We start from the raw sequence: 18,990 nt of genomic DNA on the forward strand, positions 1-18,990 counted from the left end.
GATAAAGACGGGGTGGGGGAGGGTTCCCATAATCTCTATCCAGCACACTCACCTGTCTTTTTTTTAAAAACAAAACAAAAATTTTTAATTCTTTTCTTTGGGTTTGTACAACAAATTTACAGTGTAAAAAATATACAAGTGAAAGTGAGGCCATAAAGCAGGTGTGGGGAGGGCCTACTCGGTCACATTAAATGAGACATTTCTGAGTTCTTCCTTTGGTCTGACTACAGCCCCCTCACCACCTGGGGGAGGCTGCAGAGCTGGAAGCTGGGGGTCAGACCCCAGTCCCAGCCCTGTCCCCCAACATGGGCAGGGTGGGGGTAGGCACATCTGGAGCAGCTGGTGCTGCCTGGCTCTCTCTGGCTTTGGAGTGGGGGAGTAGCCCCTTCCTCTCCCCAGGCCCTGGCTGGGTGACCTGGTGAGCGTCTGGGGTGAATGGGGTTGGCAGAGTGGCACTGGCAACAGGTGGGGAGTGAAACGGGTCGAGTGAGTAGGAGCCTCTGGGTGACAGTGAACACAGGGACCTCCAAGGGGTCTGATCTTGCTCATCCAAGTTATAGGACAGCCTGGGTTCTTGACAGAGGCCCGGAGTCCTGGATCCCAGGAGACAAGTGGCTCTGGGGACCTCAGTGGACCTGAGGCTGCTGTTCCCTTTCAGTAGAGCTCCCTGAAGAGCTGGGACACCGAGGACCCTAGATTTCGGTGGCAGTGATCTCCTCTAGGCAGATGCAGGGGGCTGGCTCGGCAAGGCCCAGGTCGGCGAGCTCCCGGGCCTCCAGCTCCAGGCTGAGCTGCTGCAGCTCCTGCTCCAGCTGCCGGTTCCGCCGGTACATCTGAATATAGTTGTGCTGCAGTTGCTTCTGGTAGCGGATCACCTGCTCCTTCTCTGCCTGCCAGGCCAGCCGTTCCCCCTCAAAACTGTCCCTCTGCTCCTCACCCCGCCGCCGCTCCTGCTGCAGCTCAGCCCGCAGCCGCTCCACCTGGGCCCGCAGGCTGCCTCCAACCCCGGCTGCCACACGCTGTGCCTTGGCCTCATCACTCTCTGCCAGGAGGAACGGGTCAGCAGTGGCAGGCGGCACAGGAGGTTCCCGGAGTCCAGTGGCCTCGGTGTCTAACTGCCCGGCTTTCTCCCGCAGCCGCTCAGCCTCCTGGCGGTGCCGCTGCAGCTCCTGGGAACAGGCCTCCAACTCCAGCTCCCGTGCTCGGGCCGCCTCCTGGAGACCCCGTGCCCAACCCTCACTGACCCGCAGGGCTGCCCGTGCCTCTCGCAGGGCCACCCGCAGGGCCACCAGCTCACTGCCCTTCTGCACCAGCTCTGCCTGAGACTCCTTCAGTTGCTGCTTCAGCAGGGAGATCTCACCTGACTTCTGGCACACCTGGTGGTGGGAGGGAAAGATGGTGAGAAGGGTTCTCCCAGGTGGTCAGGCCCTGACATCGTGCTGGACATTCGGTGGAGAGAAAGTTTGATCCTTATACCCATTTTACAGACGGGAGACACTGAGGGGAGCCCAATGACATGTCCAAGGTCATACAGCTAGTTAGTGGATAAAGTGGAACTCAGATCCAAATCTTTTTCCTTCAAAGTGCTGTGTTTAAACCCCAAAGCTCTGGGGACTGGGTGATGGTGGGTTTTGCAGGAGCGGAAGCAACAGAGGGCGATGCCCACATTTCCAGTTGAGAGGCCCTCCAGTGTTTGGGTTAAAAGATGTAAACAAAGGAATCAGATTGCCAGGGCTCAAATCTCAATTCTGCCACAGCTTGTGTATAATTTTGGGCTCCAGCCTTTCTGACTCTCCGTTTCTGTATCTCTAAAATGGGGATATTAACAGTACCCACCTCATAGGGCTGATAATGATTAGAGGATTTACAGTCTATGCAACATGCCTAGAATAGTGCCTGGTGCTCAGCAAGCACGACATTCTAATTACTGGCTGGAAGGCCGTGGACGGGAATGCCACTGGCTACAGGTTCCAGACCAGACTAACGAGGAGACCAAACATGAAGGCACATGGAGGCTTCATCCCAGGAAAGGAGGTCAGAAGGGGATCCTCATCTCACAAAGGTGAGGAAGCGGAGGTCCTCTGGGGGTGGCGGGCTCAGGGGGTATGGCTGGGCCCTTTTTTCCAGGGGTTGTTCCCCCAGCACCCTGCTGCTCGCGCCTCCTGGTCTGACTTACCTCCCACTTGGTCTCCTCGAGCCGTGGCCCGAGCTCCCGCTGCTCCCGCTCAAAGGTGGCGCAGCGCCGCTCCAGCTGTTCACGTTCCTGCAGCAGCTGCGCAAAGTCGTCCTGCAGCTGCCGCTTCTCCTGCTGCAGCTGGAACACCTGCAGCTGTAGCAGCTGCTGGGCCCGCTGTGCCCGCTGAGCCTGGGCCGCACCATCCTCACGCAGGGCCTCACGCTCCCGCTGCCAGTGCCGCTGCCGGTCCTCGTACACCTGTGGGTGAGAAGGCAGACTTGGGTCTTGGCAGCTCTGCAAACCTCGAGCCCTAGCTCCCTGCTATCACTGACGACTCTGCTGGCCCACTGGGGGCTTTGGGCAGCTAGATTCCACTACACTATAATAACAATACGACAATAGTAATAACTACTTTTATGATACTAGAGACAACAACAATAATAGCAAGCACTTACGTAGCGGTTCTTAGGTGCCGGGCATTACTCTAAACACTTTACACACTTGCCTTACTTAATCTGCGTAACTCTAAAGAGACAAAAATATCCCCATTTACAGATGAGGCTTAGCACGAATAAGTAAATGGCAGTAGGTTTGAGTCCTCACCTCTCTGTAGTTGAGCCAGACAGCTGGGTGGGAATGGACAAGTGCTACTGCCAACCACTTGCCCCCACCCTGGAACAAAGGGAAATGCTCTCTGGATCCCCAGCACCTCTGGATGTCCTGCCATGCCACCCCCATTATTGCCACTGACCACACCTGGCACATGGTCACCTCGCTCTCGTCCAGACTGTCTCGCAGCTGCTGCAGCTCTGCCTCACGGTCGCGGAGCTTCCCTTCCAGGACACAGTGCAGTAGGGCCTCATCCGAAGGGGGTGGAGGGGGTGGTGGTGGTGGTGGGGAGCGCTCCCCACAGGAGCTGTTGTCCGGGGAGGCCCGGGGACCGCTGCCCAAGAGGCCTCCAGCCACGCGGCCCCCCAGGGAGCCTGTGCTCTTGCTGGAGGAAGACCGGCCACTGTCCGAATGGGAGGGCCCAGTAGGGGCTCCTCGGGCTGGCCCCGGCAGTGCCCCCCGCCCGGGGCCATGGGAGGGCAGGTGCCCACCTGGGGAGTTGGTGGCTGGCTCGGCACCCCCAGTGCTGTAAGTGGGCAGGCTGGACAGTGAGTTTCGGCCGGAGTCGGACAGCGTCCCTGATGGGCAGCCGCTGGCCCAGCCACTCAGTGCCAAAGGTTTGTCGGCAGCTGAGGAGGAGGAGGAAGAGGAGGAGGAGGCAGGGCCCCCAAACAGCTGTGTTAGGCTGCCCTGGCTCCCAGACAGTCCGGCGGCCCGAGGACCCAGGAAGCTGGGGAGAGACGGTGCCCCTCGAGGTTTGGGCAGCACTGGCTTGAAGGCCGTTGGGCGGATCAGGATTTTCTCCATGTTCTGAAATGAGGTGCCATGTGACACAGGGGGTGAGCTGCCCAATCTTTCAAAGCCCTTATCACACTCCCTGTCTTCCCGCCTGGGGTCTCCCATCCCCAAGTGTCAGTAACTGCCACCACTAACTGGGAGCCTCCGGAGTGTCAGCTTTATGTCAAGCAATGTAAAAGGTTCATCGCTATTCATGACAACAGCCCTGTGAGCAGAAATATTACGACTGTCCCCGCATTACAGATGAAGAAGTGGAGGCTCAGCAGAGTTAAAGGCCTTGCCCGAGGTCAAACTCATTGCTGTTGGATAACAACAGTGTTTCCAAGTCGCTGACGTTTATTGAGTACACTGCATATGCCAAGCACCAGGCTAAGCACTTTACACAAATTATTTAATTCTGACAACAAACTTGGAAGAGCTGACCTATCACCTCCATGTCACAGACACGGAAACAGGCTCAGGAAAGTTGTTAAGTGACTTCCTTGAGGGCATATAGCCAGAATGAGAAAGAGCTGGGGTTAGAACTCGGGTTTAGTGAAGCTTGAGCCCACACTCCTTTCTCTAAATAGACCTCCAAATTCCTCCGGCTTCTCCAGGGGGTCCTGATTCCACCCAGGCCCCAAAGGAAGGGCTGGTCCTCACCTTCTCCAGCTTTCCAGAGACAGGGATGAGTTTTGGTGGGGGGCCGCGGAGGTGGGCATTTCGTGCTCGTTGCTCCCGGGCATCCTCGATGTCGCTGCTGGGGCTGGAGGGCGACTCTGTCCGGAAGTCCTCATTGATGTAGGTGAAGGTGGTGCCAGGAACGGTCTTCCTGGGGGGCACAGCTGGGCACAGTGGCTCCTGTGCTTCGTAGCCACCCCGCAGCAGCCCATCTTGCTGGCGGAAGAAGGTGGGCCCAGGGGGGCCATGGTGACGGGAAGGAACCGGCCCTCCGGGGCAGGGCCGGCCTGAGATGAGGCTGCTCACACTGCCCATGGCTGGGGCTTGTGGGGTAGTGGCGGTCTCAGGAGCGGGCTCCAGTGGCACTGGCAGAGTCTGCACAATGGCCATGGTGGCAGAAGCTCTGGCCTGGCCGGGGGCCTCCAGGGGAACCTGTGAACAGGGCAATAGTGTCAGAGTCCCTCCACCTTGAGCTCCCTATACAAGGTCCTCAGTCCCTCTCCTGACTCCTGATCCCAGGTCAAACAGCCCCCTGCCCTAATGTCCCCAAAGCTCCTCCTCTGAGCACTGGCACGAACCTGGATTCTCCCCACACCACTGACTAGCTTGGGCCTCACCAGGGCAGAGGACCGAATCTACCGAGCAGGGAGGACAAGAGGAGGGGAGGCCTGGAGGTTACACAGGGTCCAGCCCCAAACTGCATCCCCCACAGAAGCCAGGACTCAAGTTAAGGAGGGAGCCTCATCTACCAGCTCCCAGCACAGGGCCCTGGTCCCCTGGGACAGGTGGCCTCGTTAGAGGGCAGTTTGGGCAGAAGCAACCTCAGGGACGAAGTCAGCAAGATGGTAATTAGGGAACAAGGAGCCAAGGCCAGGCCGTGCCCAGCCTCCCCCAGCCAGGCCTCAGTTTCTCCCAGACAGAGTGGCGGCAAGGGTAGAACTGGCCAAACAAGAAACTCGCAGCTCTTCGGGAGCCCACAGGTGCCCTCTGGGGTCTCCTGACTCCATGCAGGCTCATGCTTATTGCCATGACAACTCCTAGCCTCACCATATCCACTCAGTTGGGCCTAAGGGAAGCTACACAGGCCTACTGCCAAATTCTATGAAACCTTCCGGCTTTAGATATTCCTCAGCGCGATCCCAAGGGGATAAGGGTAGAAGCCCTACCATCACCTCTGGCAGCTTCTTCAAGATCCCAGTTCCCTGGAGCCCAGGGCTCCACCTCCCTAGGCCCTCCTCCTTCCTGAAAGGGGACAGCAAGTCCACCCGGAACTCCCTCCGCCAGGGAAGACTAGGACGCAGGCATCTGCTAAAGTCATCATGCAGAGTGAAGCCAAGGAGTGGACAGAGAGTTGCGTATGCAGGAGCGTATGCATTTACTTGTGTGTGCGGAACTGTACGCACAGCGTGAAAATGGACACTGTGTGTAAGAAAATCTGTGTGACAACATGAATAATTGTATGTGAGTAGATGCGTTCAGATATATTCATATATACATGAGTATACATGTGAATTCATATGGGCATATCTTACAAGAGTGTGTGTGTAAAAGTTTAGGGGGTCACTCTTAGAAAGTGTGTGAAAGTTACAAACACGTATGTAGTAAATCATTTGTGGTGTATGAGTGTGACTGTATGAGAGAGTACTTGTGGGTAGATGTCCACTCACATACACCTGGGTTTGTATGTAGACTCACACGTATGTTATCCGAGTGTGTGAACCAGAAGTGAGTGTGTACAAGTGTGTGCCGAGGAGTGTGTGTGAACAGGAGCATGTGTGGAAGAAGGAGGGAGCCTGGGTGGCACGCAGGGCCACCCGGGTGAGTAGAAGCTTCATTTTTGTCACTCACCAGAGCGCGGGAGAGGAGAGACATTATCTGACCCCTTTGCCTGATCTGCTCCCCTTCTTTCTTGCTTGTGTTCCATTAAGCCCACCCCACCATGCCACTCAAGTCAAAAGACTCAGATTCAGGAGCAGGAAGATGTCCAGACCCAGGTAGGAGGAATTGGGGGTAGGGGTGAGCAGGTCCACCACACAAGTGCCAGTCCTGAGCAAAGTGGAGGGAACGCCCCTTCCTCTGGCCTCTCCAAGACCACTCCAGAGCATGAAAAAAGTGGGGAAGGGGCTTCTTAGGGTGTAGTGGGGGTTGGCACTTTTGTCTGCATTTCCCCACTTCAGTGAGCACAGAGAAAGTGAAAACTGAGGGGAGGAGACAGACTCAGAGAGACAGGGACCCAAGAGACAAAGACTCAGAGGCCCCAGGGTGTCAGGTAGACAAGGCAGACCCAGTGAGCCTGGGGCCTTGAATCCCATGGAGCTAGGGGCCCCTAAATCCAGAAGAGACCTCAGCTGGGCCCTGTGAACCAGACACCCAGGGAACTGGAGCCAGAGCCAGGCGTCTGGAAAGCCAGGCCTGGCCAGCCCGACTCCCGCTCTTGAAGCCTGAGAGAGAAGGAGGGGCAAGTAGAGGCTCCATTTTGAGAAATGCGGCTGTGGCTGTAGGGATGGGAATCCCCACTCTCCCCCGCACTCCCTGAGTGACCCCTCTGGCACAGCAACCCACCTTAATGGGCCGGAGAGAGCAGAGGGCAGCGCTCAGCCAGGACCCGAGAGAGGTCTGGCCAAGGTCCGAGGGCCCACAGGCCTGTTTAGGGGGCTCAAGAGTTAGGGAAAGTCTCCCCTCACCCCTTTCCAAGGACCAGTCAAGTGGGCTAGAGTCTGGCATCACGAGTTCCCATCTGCGACAGGAAGCCGGGAGCCCCCATTCCACCCTCCGTCAGAACCCCCCCCCCCCATCGCCGCTTCCATAAAGTGGGAGCCGCTGTGGAATGCCCCTTTCCCACTGGCCCTCCACCGCGCAGAAGTTGGGGGTGTCCCTAGGTTGCCTCCCCGCCCCGGCTCCCCTCACCTCCACCGCTCTGCTCCATGCTCAGCCCTGGGCCGCCCCCCGCGCTTCACCGGCAAGCCGCCCGGCTTCAGCCCGCGCGTAGGGCCACTTGGAGCCGCTTGGCCCGACCCGGCCCCGCCTCCACGGCGCCCCCCGCTGGGCAGCCCCCGCCCTACCCGAGTGGGCGGTGCAGCGTGGGGGAGGGGTCCCAGGGGCGTCCCCGCCCCCGGGGCGCGGCCACACGCTAGCACCCCGCGTCACGCGTGTCCGGCCAGAGCCCGTGGGGGCTGTACAGTCGGACTCAGTATTCCTCCCTCCCAGGCCGGGTGGTTGTGGTCTGGGGGCTTGGTTGGCTCAGGACTCGTGGTGGCAGCAACAGCGGGTCACCCTCAACCCCAACTCGGGCCCCGGGGCCAGCAGCAGCTGGTCATTGTTCAAGCACAAAGGGCCAGGCACCGCGGCTGCTGCCCTGCCCCCTCCGCAACTCTAGTCGAAGCCTCTCCGCCCCAGACACACTCTCCCACTTCGGAGTCCAGACGGGGAGGCCGAGGGTCAGCTGCCACCCCCTCTCTCCAGTGGCCCAGGCCCTACGCCACAGCACAAGGCTAGGGCCCAGGCTCTGTCCATACCTGCCCCACCCCCAGCAGCTAGGTGGCTTCACACTTGGATTTGCGGAGGTGGCGCCATCTGGTGGCGCATTGGGAAAACATATCCAGTAACCCCGCCCCCCGACCTCGGGGGGTGGGGGCCCCTACCCTACCCTACCCTACCCTACCCTACCCTACCCTACCCTACCCCACAGCAGTGTACCCTCTTCCGCGTGAGCCCAGGCCTGTCCCAGTGGCGGCTCTGTGCCCCAGCCTTCCCTCAGAGTCATTTGCTAGGAAAGAGTCATTGCTCGAAGAAGCTGCTCCTGGCTCTTCAACAATCACGGGGGAGCATGTTCAAACCCACACCAGCCTCACAGCAGACAACATTCCACTGTCTTCTCGGGGGTCATGAATAGTCCCACCCTCTGGCAAAGAACACAACCTTAATACCCACACGATCTTTCCCACCTTCGGACTCACACAGCCACAAGTCAGCCTCATTCATCACGTGGTTCCATGTTCCTTCGTTCCATGATCTTTCAGGCCAACTTGCAGAGAGACACACTCGGAGTCACACAGCTACTTGTGCACAGGCTTTCACAACTCACAGTCCTTCTCACCCAGTCATAATATTAAATAGTCTCCTAAGCATCTTTCACATTGACCGTCTTATTCACAGTCACAACTTCTTACACGTACACATATTTCTCAAACGTTCTACCACACATACTTTCCTGTAGGGGTCTCTGCGACCTGGTCAGGTCAGCTGATGCCGGCACCCCTGGGCAAGGACAGCCTCCTGTCCCCTAACCGACACCACCCCCCCGCACTGCGCCCCAACCAGGGCCAGGCCTGCCAGAGCTCCTCTGCCCCAGGAAGGAGCATTCCCCCCACACACCCCCTACCCCCCACCCCCTTCCAGGCCACAGCCCTGGCCTGCTCTCAGCTCTATTTTTAGCTCTATGGAAAGGGTTGTTTTTCTTTCTTTTTCCCTGGAAAGGGAAACATAGCCCAGCCACCCTCAGGCTCACCCCAGACCCTCAGCCTCACAGGAACAGATGAAGGCCCTCTCTCCAGTAGAGACCCCCTCCTCTGGCCTTGCCCTGATCCCAGCCTCCTGAGGTACCAGGAGCCTCCTCCCCTTTCTGGCAGCCTGCCCAGAAGCTCCAGCAGCAGCTGGGCTCAGTGTGTGCGTAGGGGTGGGGGGTGGGGCGGGGAGGGAGGCTGACTGCCTCTGCCCACTCCCTCGTGGTGGTGTGTGGGGGGGCGGGGCTGGCCCTCCCTGTACCTGAGGGGAGGGTTATGCATTCTCTGCGGGAGAGGGTCTCCCACTCTAGCATGAGTGGTTTTTCTGCTCCTACTTGGGGGGAGGAGTTCTCAGTTCTACAAAGAGGGGTCTTAGTACGAAAGGGACCCAACGGGCGTTCAGGCAGCAGCTCCCCAGGTAGGAGGTATGGGGTAGGCAGGGGGAGACTTGCTGTCCAGTGCCATCAAGTATAGCGCCCCCCTCCAATACCTTAAGGGATGAAGGCACCATGAATGTGTCTGTGAGAAGGCATGGAGCACAGGTAACCCCACCCCAGTCTAAGTCTCCCGTCCTCCTGCACTACCCGGACTCCAGGGGGCGTTGTGCTCCCTTTTCTGGAGGTGGGCTTATCACCTCTCTAGGCGGAGAACGGAATACAGCCCCGCAAACCTCGAAAACTTTCCCTGGACTGGGGAGTCCTCGCGCAGATGTTGAGGTGGGAGGAAGCACAGCCCACCTGTCTGTGAAGCGATCACGTGCTCAGGGCCTGTTTACGTCTTAGTCTTCACCTGCTGGCAGCCCGGAACCACGCGAGGTGTCCCACCCGCCTGCCCCCGACTGTGATAACCGGTAGGCCCTTTTCTCCTACCCCCGTCAATACGCGACAGCAGAGCTCCCTGCCTGCTGCAGTGCACTCAGGCCAGTGGCGCGGCTCCAAGGACTGCAAGAGTAACCCACTGGGCGCGTCCTTTCCTGAGTGCACGTGTGTCCCAAGTGCATGCGTGGGTCTGTGTGCACGCGTGTGTGGGCCCGTCCGTGTGGGTTCCGTGTCGGTTCAGATCCTTCGCCTTGGCCCGGGAGTGGGGATTCCCCCCCTCCTCATCCCAACAACCCGCTTCGCCAGACAGGAAAGTTTACTCCGGAGCCTGGATGTAAGGGAGGCGCGAGTTCCTACACCTCCGCCAGTCCCACCACTCACCCAGTGCCACCTGCGCCGCCACTCCAGCTCCTGCCCGGCTCTTGTTCCAGTGCGGGCACCTTCTTGCCGCGGATCTGCGGCTCTCAAGGCAGCTCCTGGCTCCGGGCGCCCGCCAGGTCCGGCCTGGTGGAGCGGGGCGGGGCCGCTGAGGCCGCGCCCCCGACCCAAGGAAGGGAGTGGTCTGCCCAGCACCCCTTCAGTAGCCAGCCCAGTACCCAGCCCAGCAGTAACGCGACGGTGGCAGGAGGCTGCCCTCTGGCCTCTGACTTCACAGCCTACCGATTTGGCTTTCAACCTAGGGAAGGGGCAAGCTGCACATGATCGAGAGCTAAGCTACCTTCCTGGCTGGCCTAACCAAACTGGCTATAGGGCTTTCGCGTCACCAATTGCTGCTCTATAGGGAGCCAAAACTGGTCCACTCTAGGCCCGCTCCCTAGACGCAGGGAAAACCCCTGGGGAGCAGACGAAGAAAGCTCGGGTTTCACCAAAACAGACCCACCTCTCCTCCCCCAACACCTCGGGTTGGGGTTGCCCAAGCAGAACCAGCACCTAGCACTGCCTTGGAGTAGATGTCTGCCCAGGTGAGCAAGCCTGCCAATTATGGCCCCCGTACAGAGCATAGTCTGGCTTCCCTTAAACTCATAAAGTTCCACCCACAGGCACAAACAGGAAGTTGGCTTGTATTGCAGGGAGGCACCTAGGGTTCCCTCCCTCCATGGCACCTAAGTCAGACTGTGGGAAGGCAGACTGTGATGTCTATAAGTATCTGAGCCATATTTGCAGCCTTACTACTTGGGCAGCAGGAGTCGAGTGAGTTTAGTCCCTTCCCAGACCCATTCACCGTAAAGAAGCTGCTGCAGGACCAAAGCAGCCCCTTCAAGTGTGATACTGAGTCAGAGGACAGGCTGCAGGCTGAGCCCTCAGGGAGATTCTTAATACCCGATAGGACACAGGCAGAGTACTTTGCCTCGTTCCACTTTCCCTGGGTACAGGGTCAGTGGCTCTCAGGGACTCCCCACTGCTTTCTAGTCTCCAGGGACTCCTGAACACACTTTGGGCTCACCTTGATGTGAGGAGTTTGACGGGGTGGGATGGAATGTTTAAGGTGTGGGGCTGGGGGAGCATTAGCTTCCTCTTCCTCTCCATCATTCTGGCTTGCGTTGTGTGGGGGTGTCTGCTAGGGGGGTGAGGGCAAGACAAACAGGCAAGTCCTCTATCCCCAATTCACAGAGGCCTCACAAAGTTCCCCTAGTGGAAACCCCTAAAGGATTTCCTAGAACATACCTGGCGTTCTAGGGAGACCTAATGTGGAACCCACATCCGTATAGGTAGGACTGACCTGGTGGTGCGCATCTGGAAGGCATGGCTGACGTTCAGTGTTAAAGACCTTGGATGAGGCCTAGATCAGCCAGCGGCTGGGAATGATTACCGCGGGATTAGGAGGCCTGGCTCCAGCCAGTCTGGGAGAGACCCCCAAGAAGGGAGGCCCTGGAGGAGCTGTCTTCCCTCCCCGCCCAGGTTCTTCCCCCACAAACAGCTTTGCTGCAGGTCTGTTTCAGGAGATAATTGTAGCCATAGTTCTCACACATAAGAAAACAAAGACCCCAGACCCTTCTACAGGGTCTCAGAAGCCCCCTCTTAAGTTGACAGGGAGACCCTGATAAGCCAGCCCTTCTTCGGAGGAGGGAACCAACACCCCAACCTTACAAAAGACTTCTCGCCAGGCCCCTCAGAACACCTTGCATTCTCACCACGCTTGCAGCAAATCCAAAGGGAACCTGGGACTTAAGGTATCAGAGGAAGGGAGATGCGTGTCATCATTTAGGAATTTTCCTGACGGGGTCTCTTTTCCATCTCCTCCAGGGCTTGTTAAAGATGAGAAATCCTACACCTCTCGTCCAACTTCTAGAATTACCGGTATCTGTGTGTGTGAGGACTGGGGTGAAGTGAGAGAAGGGCCTAGGTTTTGCTTTTTCAAGCAAGAGCCCCAGGAGCCCTGGCACACAGTAAAGAGAAACACGGAGGAGGTACAGGAGGCTGGAGACGGGCAGGGGCCAGATGAGAATATGCGGAGCCTGAGTCCACACTGAGAGGTCAGTGAGTGGCTCGTATCACAGAGGGACAGCTAGTTAGGCAGAGTCTAGGCATGTGGCCTGGTGACCCACACCTCTGCCAGGGATCACATTAAGATCCTTAAGGAAAATAGGGATAAAGAGGCACCACCCTGTCTTCCCTAGGCTAAGAAGAGGTGTAAAGGTGTGTCTGTGTGAAGGCCCTTTAATACTCCTGCTTCCTTGGGAGCACACAGCTCAAAAACTGGGGTGGGGGTGGGGATAGGGGAGGGGACCCACCCATTCCCAATTCAAAGTGAGAAGAAAATCCATTTATAGACTTGGGAGACACCTGGTGGACAAATAAAAGGAAGCACAGAAATAAAGGCAATGGAAAAAAAATATATATTTTTCAGTAAAACTGGAAAAGACTCTACAAAAAGTGATGACTGCACCCACTGAAGGGGTCGGAGGCGGCACTCCACACAGTCAGTGTCCAGGCGGCGGGCACCGCGGGGTCACGTCATTCCATGGCTCTCCGGCCAAGCCTCCACCTTTACCAGAGGGCGAAGCACCTAGGATCCACCGATGTTGAGTGCCACCACATAGCAGGCTCCAGAGTGGGGAGCAGAGGAGCTTGGTACCCACCATGTCACCCTTTAGCTCCGAAAGACTGGGCTGGAATTTTGGCAAGAAAGCTCCTATTCTCCAGGTTGAGGGGACCTGACTGCACTGCTTTGAACTCAACTTACTCATTCCCACCTCAGGGCCTCTGTATCCACTATTCCTTCTGCCTGCATCCCTCTTCCTCCAGACGCTCACACAGCTCGATACCAGTTCTTTAGGACAAATGTCCTCTGCCCAGAGACACCTTTTCAGACCTGTATCTAAACTAGCCTGGGAGCACTATGGCATTACTTTATTTTTCAAATAGTGCTCTCTACTACCTAAAATTGTTTTGTGTTTGTCCATGAGGCTACGTTGTCCCCCTACCTGACTGCATTTTCCACGGAGGCAGGAAACTCGTCTTTCTTGTCAATGCTACATTCCTGGGATCTAGGACAAAGCCTGGCACACAGCAGGTTCTCCAATATCTGCTAAATTGAGTTCTCTCACTATGGGACCCTGGCCTAGGCCAGGCCCCTGGGACTAAGAAGGGCCCGTAGCTGAGGAACACAGGACAGAGGCGGTCCTAACAGAGAGCCAAGAAACAGTCTATGCCCCAGCCTGTCCTGTCAGATTTGTTCCAGGGTCCAGCTCTGCACCTCCTTCACCTCGAAAGCTTGGAGGGGTCTGCCTGGTTAGGGCTGGGGGCCTCATTCGAGCAAGTCTCAGAGTTCTGGGTCACAGCCGCCCCCTTTTTGCTAGAAGAGGGCTTTTTGGCCACTAGCCCATTGTCATCCTTGATCTTCTTGAGCCGGGCCTTGCTCTTTGGTGGTATGGAGAAGGTGAGGGAGCTCTTGTTGAACTCAAGTGGGAAGACGCCTACGTCTCCATCAAAACGATTCTTGGACACCTGCAGATAGCGTTTCCCTGGCCCAGTTACCAGCTTCCTGTCCTGCAGGATCAGAACATTGTCCGCTTCCTGGCTTGCCTGAGGGACAGGGCAGAGGATGAAGGAGCAGTGAAAAGACATATGAGAGAAGCAGAAAGGAAGGTTGAGGGTGTAGGGAAAAGCAGTAAGAATGGGGAAAGGAAGAAGTACTTTCCCTTTTCATCAAAGCTCACCGAACTATTGACCATGATGCTGGGGTCACTGAGTTTTTCAGTCCCTTAAGAACCCTGTTGCCATCCCCAGATTCTGTACCTGCTGTTCCCACTGCTTCAAACATTCCTCTGGCACAGCTTACCACCCCACTCAACCCCAGCTTCTTGTCACTGAGATCTCAGTCTAAATGTCACACTTTATCAGAGAGACCATTCTTGACCCCTGTAAATAAAGAAGGCACCATCTTTCCTTCTGTGTTATTCCCTTCCCCAGCTCCATTCCTGTTCCATCGTGGCACACAGTCTGTGCCAGCCCAGGCCTGGCCTATAATAGGCATTCAGTGTACCACTGGGAGGTCTGGGATCAGGCTGTCCTGCCGCTCAGAAGGCCCTCCCATTTAGTTACTAAACGCCTACTTTTAGCCAAAAGGCCAAAACTCAACCCAACAGTTGCTGACACCTCTTCTAGGAAGTCTCTCCAGATGCCCCAGGCTGACTCAGATGTCTTCTCTTTGCTCCCCAAATACCTGCGCTGCTTATCACAGCCCTGTCACACCAGCTGTAATCAATGTCTCATTGTTTTCCCAGCTAGAGAATGTGAGTTCCTGGAGGGCAAGGAGGGCAAAGAACCAAAACTTACCAGCCTTTGTATTCCTCATGCCTCGGCCCCAGCTGCCTCTTCCAGATGAAGAGTCAAGATAATTTAAGGATGACTGAGGGCTACCCCTGGTTACACCTCCCCCCCCTCTACCTTCCAAAGCCTGGGCTCCGCTAAAGGTCACTTACTTTGGCTGAGCCAAAAATGGATGCTGTTTGCAGTTCCTTATCATCATCCTCCTTCCGGGGATGAATGACCAGTGTCACATGGCAGCTACTCTCTGTCGCAAACTTCCGAAAGGCCCCAATGATGTAGTCTTGGGCTGCAATCCTGTTGCCACCCCAACAAAACAAGAGGTATCAGACACAGACAGAAGGACAATATACATGTACTCTTGATTCATTCACCTGTCCACAAAGCACCACAACCCCACTCTACTTCCCTTTACTCAAGGGCTCACACTTAGGTCCCTGTCCATACTTCCTGCTGCCACACCCCACACCTCCATAAAGACAGAAATACACAGGGGGGCGGGGTATGTCTGCACACATGTCAGAAAACAAGAGTGCAGTGTGTGTGTCCAGGGCCAGCTGCCCAAGGACATCTGTGTTCAAGTGGATTCCAGCTAGACAAGAGGATGTCACCTGTCTGTGGACAGCTGCTCGTGACCCATCATGAATTGCAGATTGTCGATGACCACATGACAAATGTCATAGACATAGACTGCATGCTGCATTGTGTCTATTACAGTCCTGGGAAGAGGAAGAAGCAATGAATTCAGGAGTCAATTACAAGTAGTCTCCAGCCCACTCCAGGCAGAAAGCCAGCATCCTAAAAACTCTCATTGGGGGTCTGTTCTCCGGACCTGACATTCTTTGAAAACCCTAAGCCTAGAAACCTCACCTGATGCTCTGTTGCCCATGGAAAGTCATAAAGTAGAGGGGCAGGTCCTCAAACCGGTCGGCCCACTCATCGTATTTGTCTAGTTGGTCTTCCAGCCGCCCCACGGCGAACTGTGTTAGCATGATCCGAGCCAGTCTCACGTTGCTGATCTCAAAGCTGCCCCAGAGTGTGTTCACCCCCTGGGTACATAAATCCAGGGCATACTCACTGATGAATGTTGTCTTTCCACTGCCTGTTGGCCCTGCAGGGGGGTTGAACACAGATCTGGGTGAGGGAGGAAAGTCCTACCCTTGAAACCAAGACCTGGAGCAGGGCCTCAAAGTTGGGAGCGAAAGCCTCCTCGTTAATACTTATAGTGGCCCAAACCCACATGCTTTTGTCACCTGATCCTCTGCCACCACTCCAAGCAGTGACTTCCCAAAGGGTCACCTGTAAAGACTGTCAGCTCGCCCTTCCGATGTCCCTTCAAGAAACGATTGAGATCTGGGAAGCGGCTCCAGCGAACACCTGCTACCTGCTCCACATTTGATAGCTCTCCTAGTACCTCCTCCCGAAGCTGCCGGAAAGACACAATAGACTTGTGCCAAGCAGGCAGCGCAGATCGCAGAATTCGAGTAAGATTTAAGCCTCGGTTCAGGGCCTCCAGGGGACAGGGATGCTGGTCCCCAGGCCGTACCAAGGAGCATCGCTTGGGGTTCAGTTTTCGGGCGAACAACTTGGCAGCTTCCCAGGACCGAAGGTCATCCCCCAGCCAGAGCACAATACGTCGGAACTGTTCGAGGTAAGGGAGCAAGGCAGGTGGTAAGCAAGCCGTTCCTCGGGGAAGGGCAAGAGTGGGCAGCCCTGTGGATTGGTTTAAGGCCAGGCTGTCCAGCTCACTACTTGTCAGTACCACCTCAGTATCTCGACGACTTATTAGTGACAATCCAAACAGGTTGTGGTAGGCACCTGGCCGGGGTATGGTGGTATCCACATAGCGCACTCTATCCCCCTGGCTTTTGGCCTCTAGGAGCTTCAGGCCTCGTAATCTCAAACTTCCTGGGGAGAACCAAGGGAAGACAAGGCTTCGAGCAGGCCGCAGATACCGCACACTGAAACGCCTGAGTGTATCGTCTGTCACTTTAGTAAGGCCAAACATCACACGAGTCAGCTGGGCCTCCTCCGGCTCAGGCAGCTCCCAGAGAGGTACTGCTCGGTCCCAGATCCTCCGGGTCTCCTCAATGTCCTCAGCTTCTGGGGCCTCACTAAACAGGATCCCCTCTCTATCTCCATCCCTGCGTCCTTCTACACTGGCCTGGAAGTCTTCCCAGCTCCCCTCTGCTAGGCTGGTCATGCAGAGAAAGCGGCCTGTGGTCTTGTCAATGAAGAGGCTGAAGGAAGTGGTTTTACCAGTCTGGTCCTTGAACTGGGAGGCCCCTAGAAAGGGGCTGGGTGCCCGCAGGCAGCTGTGGCCATCCTGGAAGGGGATCCCATGTGTCCGCAAATATTGGCGGATTTCAGTTGCAGTTACAGGCACCATTGGCACCTCCGTGGCAGGGAGAGCCTCCTTCCTGTACCGTCTGCGAGGGGGGCCTGGGACCAAGCTTCGAGGCAGGCCCCTCCGACCCATCCACTCCCCTCGCAGGGACAACAGGATACGAAGGGGGTACCCACTTCGGAGAAGAACCCACATTCCTAGTCAAGTGGAGGAAATCCCTATTTGCAATGCCTTAGGTGCCTGGTTCAGGTGCCTTCAATAGGCCAGACCCTAGGGATCCTCCACACAGCACTCTTAAGAGCTCACTCTAGGTGGCTTCTCTTTTTTCAAACTTCTCCCTCATAAAGATCTCTTTGAATCCTCTTCAGCCCTTCTACATTGCTACTTCCATCCAAGCCCATCTCCACAACCCTTTCACGCCTCTGTCCTTCTATCTGGCTCCCTATTTCTCTGGTCCTTTACAGATTCTCCCATTGCAGTCCCTCACTGATTATGGTTTTTCCAGATCATCTCTCCACCACTACTGCCCTCCACGGAGTCTCATCGTCCTCATCTCTACAGCCGTCCGGCGTCCCTACTGTAGTCTCCGCTCTTGATCCCCACCAGTGGCCCTCTTCGCTGCTCCTCCCCTCAAAAGGGTCTACTGTGTCTACTAGGGTGCCACTGTGTGGCTCCCGCCCCTCTCGGTGCCGCCTCTCCACCCGCCCGCGCGGCTTCCCTCCGCTCCACCCGCAGGGTCTCCGCCGCTCCAACCCCGGCCCCGTGCCGTCACTCTCGTCTCAGTCCTTTCGTTCGCAGCGTGGGTTATTCGAACGCGCCACTCTACAAGACCTCGGAATTAAAACTCCCCCGGGCGCGATGTCCCCGGAACCGGAAGCCTGGGTGCTAGTCCCGCCCCTGCGCTTCCAGGCTAAGCTCGGCGGCCTGGGAGCTGGAGCCATGACGGCGCGTGGGACCCCGAGTCGCTTCCTGACCAGTGTACTCCACAACGGGCTGGGTCGCTACGTGCAGCAGCTGCAGCGTCTTAGCTTCAGCCTCAGCCGCGACGCGCCCTCGTCCCGCGGCGCCAGGTGAGCCGGCGAAGGGCGCGGGGTGCGACTCTGGGCGGAGGTCGCCCGGGTCAGGGGTCACGGTGCTCACCCTTCTCGGGTTCCTCAGGGAGTTCGTGGAACAGGAGGTGGCCAACTTCGCCCGACGGAACCCGGGTGTCGTAATATACGTGAACCCGCGGCCGTGCTGTGTGCCCAGAGTCGTGGCCGAATACCGTGAGTGGGGCTGGGCGGTGGCTGGAGGGCGGCCGGAGGGGGCGCTCGGCCCGCCTCCGCTGACGTCTGACCGGTCCGCTTCCTATTACCCCCACCCCCTTCTGCCAGTTAACGGGGCTGTGCGCGAGGAGAGCATCCACTGCAAGTCGGTCGAGGAGATCACGAGGCTGGTGCAGAAGCTGGCGAACCAGTCCGGCTTGGACGTGATCCGCATCCGCAAGCCCTTCCACACGGACAGCCCTAGCATACAGGGCCAGTGGCACCCCTTCACCAACAAACCGACAACGTGCGGTGGGCTGCGCCCGCGAGAGGTCCAGGACTCTGCTGCAGCCCGGGTGCCCGCGCAGTGAAGAGTTGCTCCAACTCCATTCCCCCTGACGGTCGTTCTTCCTCTTTGGGTTCAGGGGATTCCAAGCCCAGGCAGACAGATGGAGCCCACGAAAGGGAAAGTTGACGCCAAAGCTTTTGCTTGGGATAAAGAAGAGCTGCCTGCCTGTTTCTATTTGGTGCCCACTGTGAGGGACAGTGGCTTTGAGTCTCTGTAATTCTTGTCCAGTTGGCATTACTGAAACTGGAGAGTCTTTAAGGATCGTAACCGAGTTCTCATTTCTGAAATCGAAGTCGGTCATAATGCACTCAAATCACAGTGAGGGATTTCAAGGCTGGCTTCTGAAGAATCCCTGCTGTCCTGTTTCTGCCATCATTGAGCTAGAGTGCTAGCACGGTCTCCTCTGCTGTGAACCTGGCCTTGGGCTAGGCTGTGTGAATGTTAGTGTGCAAATCAGAAAACTGAGGTTAATAAACTTGTCCATGGTCACACTTGAGGTCTTACTTCAAAATATGTTCACATTTTACACGTAACCCCATTTTTCATTATCATAAAACCAGTGCGGGGCATGTAATAACCCTTCAGGATGCTTAACATCAAAGCCCCTATCCCTTGGAGAAAGTGATTCTCAGGCTGGCTGATAAATGGGCAGCATCTTCTAGGGGCTTGGCTAAAAAAGGAGTGGTGGGGGGGATGGTGAGGAAGAGCCAGGAGGTA

General features: G+C 56.7%; 3 protein-coding genes and 1 long non-coding RNA gene across 12 annotated transcripts; 2 read left to right on the forward strand and 2 right to left on the reverse strand.

Annotated features, from left to right (window-relative positions):
• Window positions 1–29: 29 nt before the first annotated feature.
• LZTS2 (leucine zipper tumor suppressor 2) lies at window positions 30–10,554 on the reverse strand. 6 transcript variants are annotated; one of them, XM_045191421.3, is made up of 5 exons: window positions 10,444–10,554; window positions 4,226–4,675; window positions 2,933–3,595; window positions 2,177–2,434; window positions 30–1,376 (listed from the first exon to the last, which is right to left on the reverse strand). In XM_045191421.3, the coding sequence occupies exons 2-5, from the start codon at window positions 4,631–4,633 to the stop codon at window positions 693–695; spliced, it is 2,013 nt and encodes a 670-aa protein (XP_045047356.2). In that variant the 5' UTR covers window positions 4,634–4,675; window positions 10,444–10,554; the 3' UTR covers window positions 30–692. The 6 variants fall into 6 exon arrangements, with proteins under 6 accessions (XP_045047356.2, XP_024411498.2, XP_024411496.2 ...); XM_024555730.4 differs by lacking the exon at window positions 10,444–10,554 and adding an exon at window positions 9,945–10,230 and having other exon boundaries at window positions 2,948–3,595; XM_024555728.4 differs by lacking the exon at window positions 10,444–10,554 and adding an exon at window positions 9,945–10,067 and having other exon boundaries at window positions 31–1,376.
• On the forward strand, window positions 9,086–13,483 carry LOC139440842 (uncharacterized). The gene is made up of 2 exons (XR_011651102.1): window positions 9,086–9,595; window positions 12,412–13,483. It is a non-coding gene; the product is annotated as an uncharacterized lncRNA (long non-coding RNA).
• Window positions 12,378–17,933, reverse strand: TWNK (twinkle mtDNA helicase). Of its 4 annotated transcripts, none has more exons than XM_045191420.2 (5): window positions 17,821–17,933; window positions 15,204–15,444; window positions 14,945–15,052; window positions 14,489–14,630; window positions 12,378–13,589 (listed from the first exon to the last, which is right to left on the reverse strand). In XM_045191420.2, exons 2-5 carry the CDS (start codon window positions 15,323–15,325, stop codon window positions 13,266–13,268), a joined length of 696 nt encoding a protein of 231 aa, XP_045047355.1. In that variant the 5' UTR covers window positions 15,326–15,444; window positions 17,821–17,933; the 3' UTR covers window positions 12,378–13,265. The 4 variants fall into 4 exon arrangements, with proteins under 4 accessions (XP_045047355.1, XP_024411500.2, XP_045047353.1 ...); XM_024555732.3 differs by lacking the exon at window positions 17,821–17,933 and adding an exon at window positions 15,633–17,453; XM_045191418.3 differs by lacking the exon at window positions 17,821–17,933 and adding an exon at window positions 15,574–15,749.
• Window positions 17,562–18,764, forward strand: MRPL43 (mitochondrial ribosomal protein L43). The gene is made up of 3 exons (XM_024555731.4): window positions 17,562–17,750; window positions 17,839–17,945; window positions 18,054–18,764. The coding sequence occupies exons 1-3, from the start codon at window positions 17,620–17,622 to the stop codon at window positions 18,293–18,295; spliced, it is 480 nt and encodes a 159-aa protein (XP_024411499.1). The 5' UTR covers window positions 17,562–17,619; the 3' UTR covers window positions 18,296–18,764.
• Window positions 18,765–18,990: the final 226 nt, after the last annotated feature.

The sequence above is a fragment of the Desmodus rotundus genome, chromosome 4 (genome assembly GCF_022682495.2).
Source record: "Desmodus rotundus isolate HL8 chromosome 4, HLdesRot8A.1, whole genome shotgun sequence".
NCBI classification, from domain to species: domain Eukaryota; kingdom Metazoa; phylum Chordata; class Mammalia; order Chiroptera; family Phyllostomidae; genus Desmodus; species Desmodus rotundus.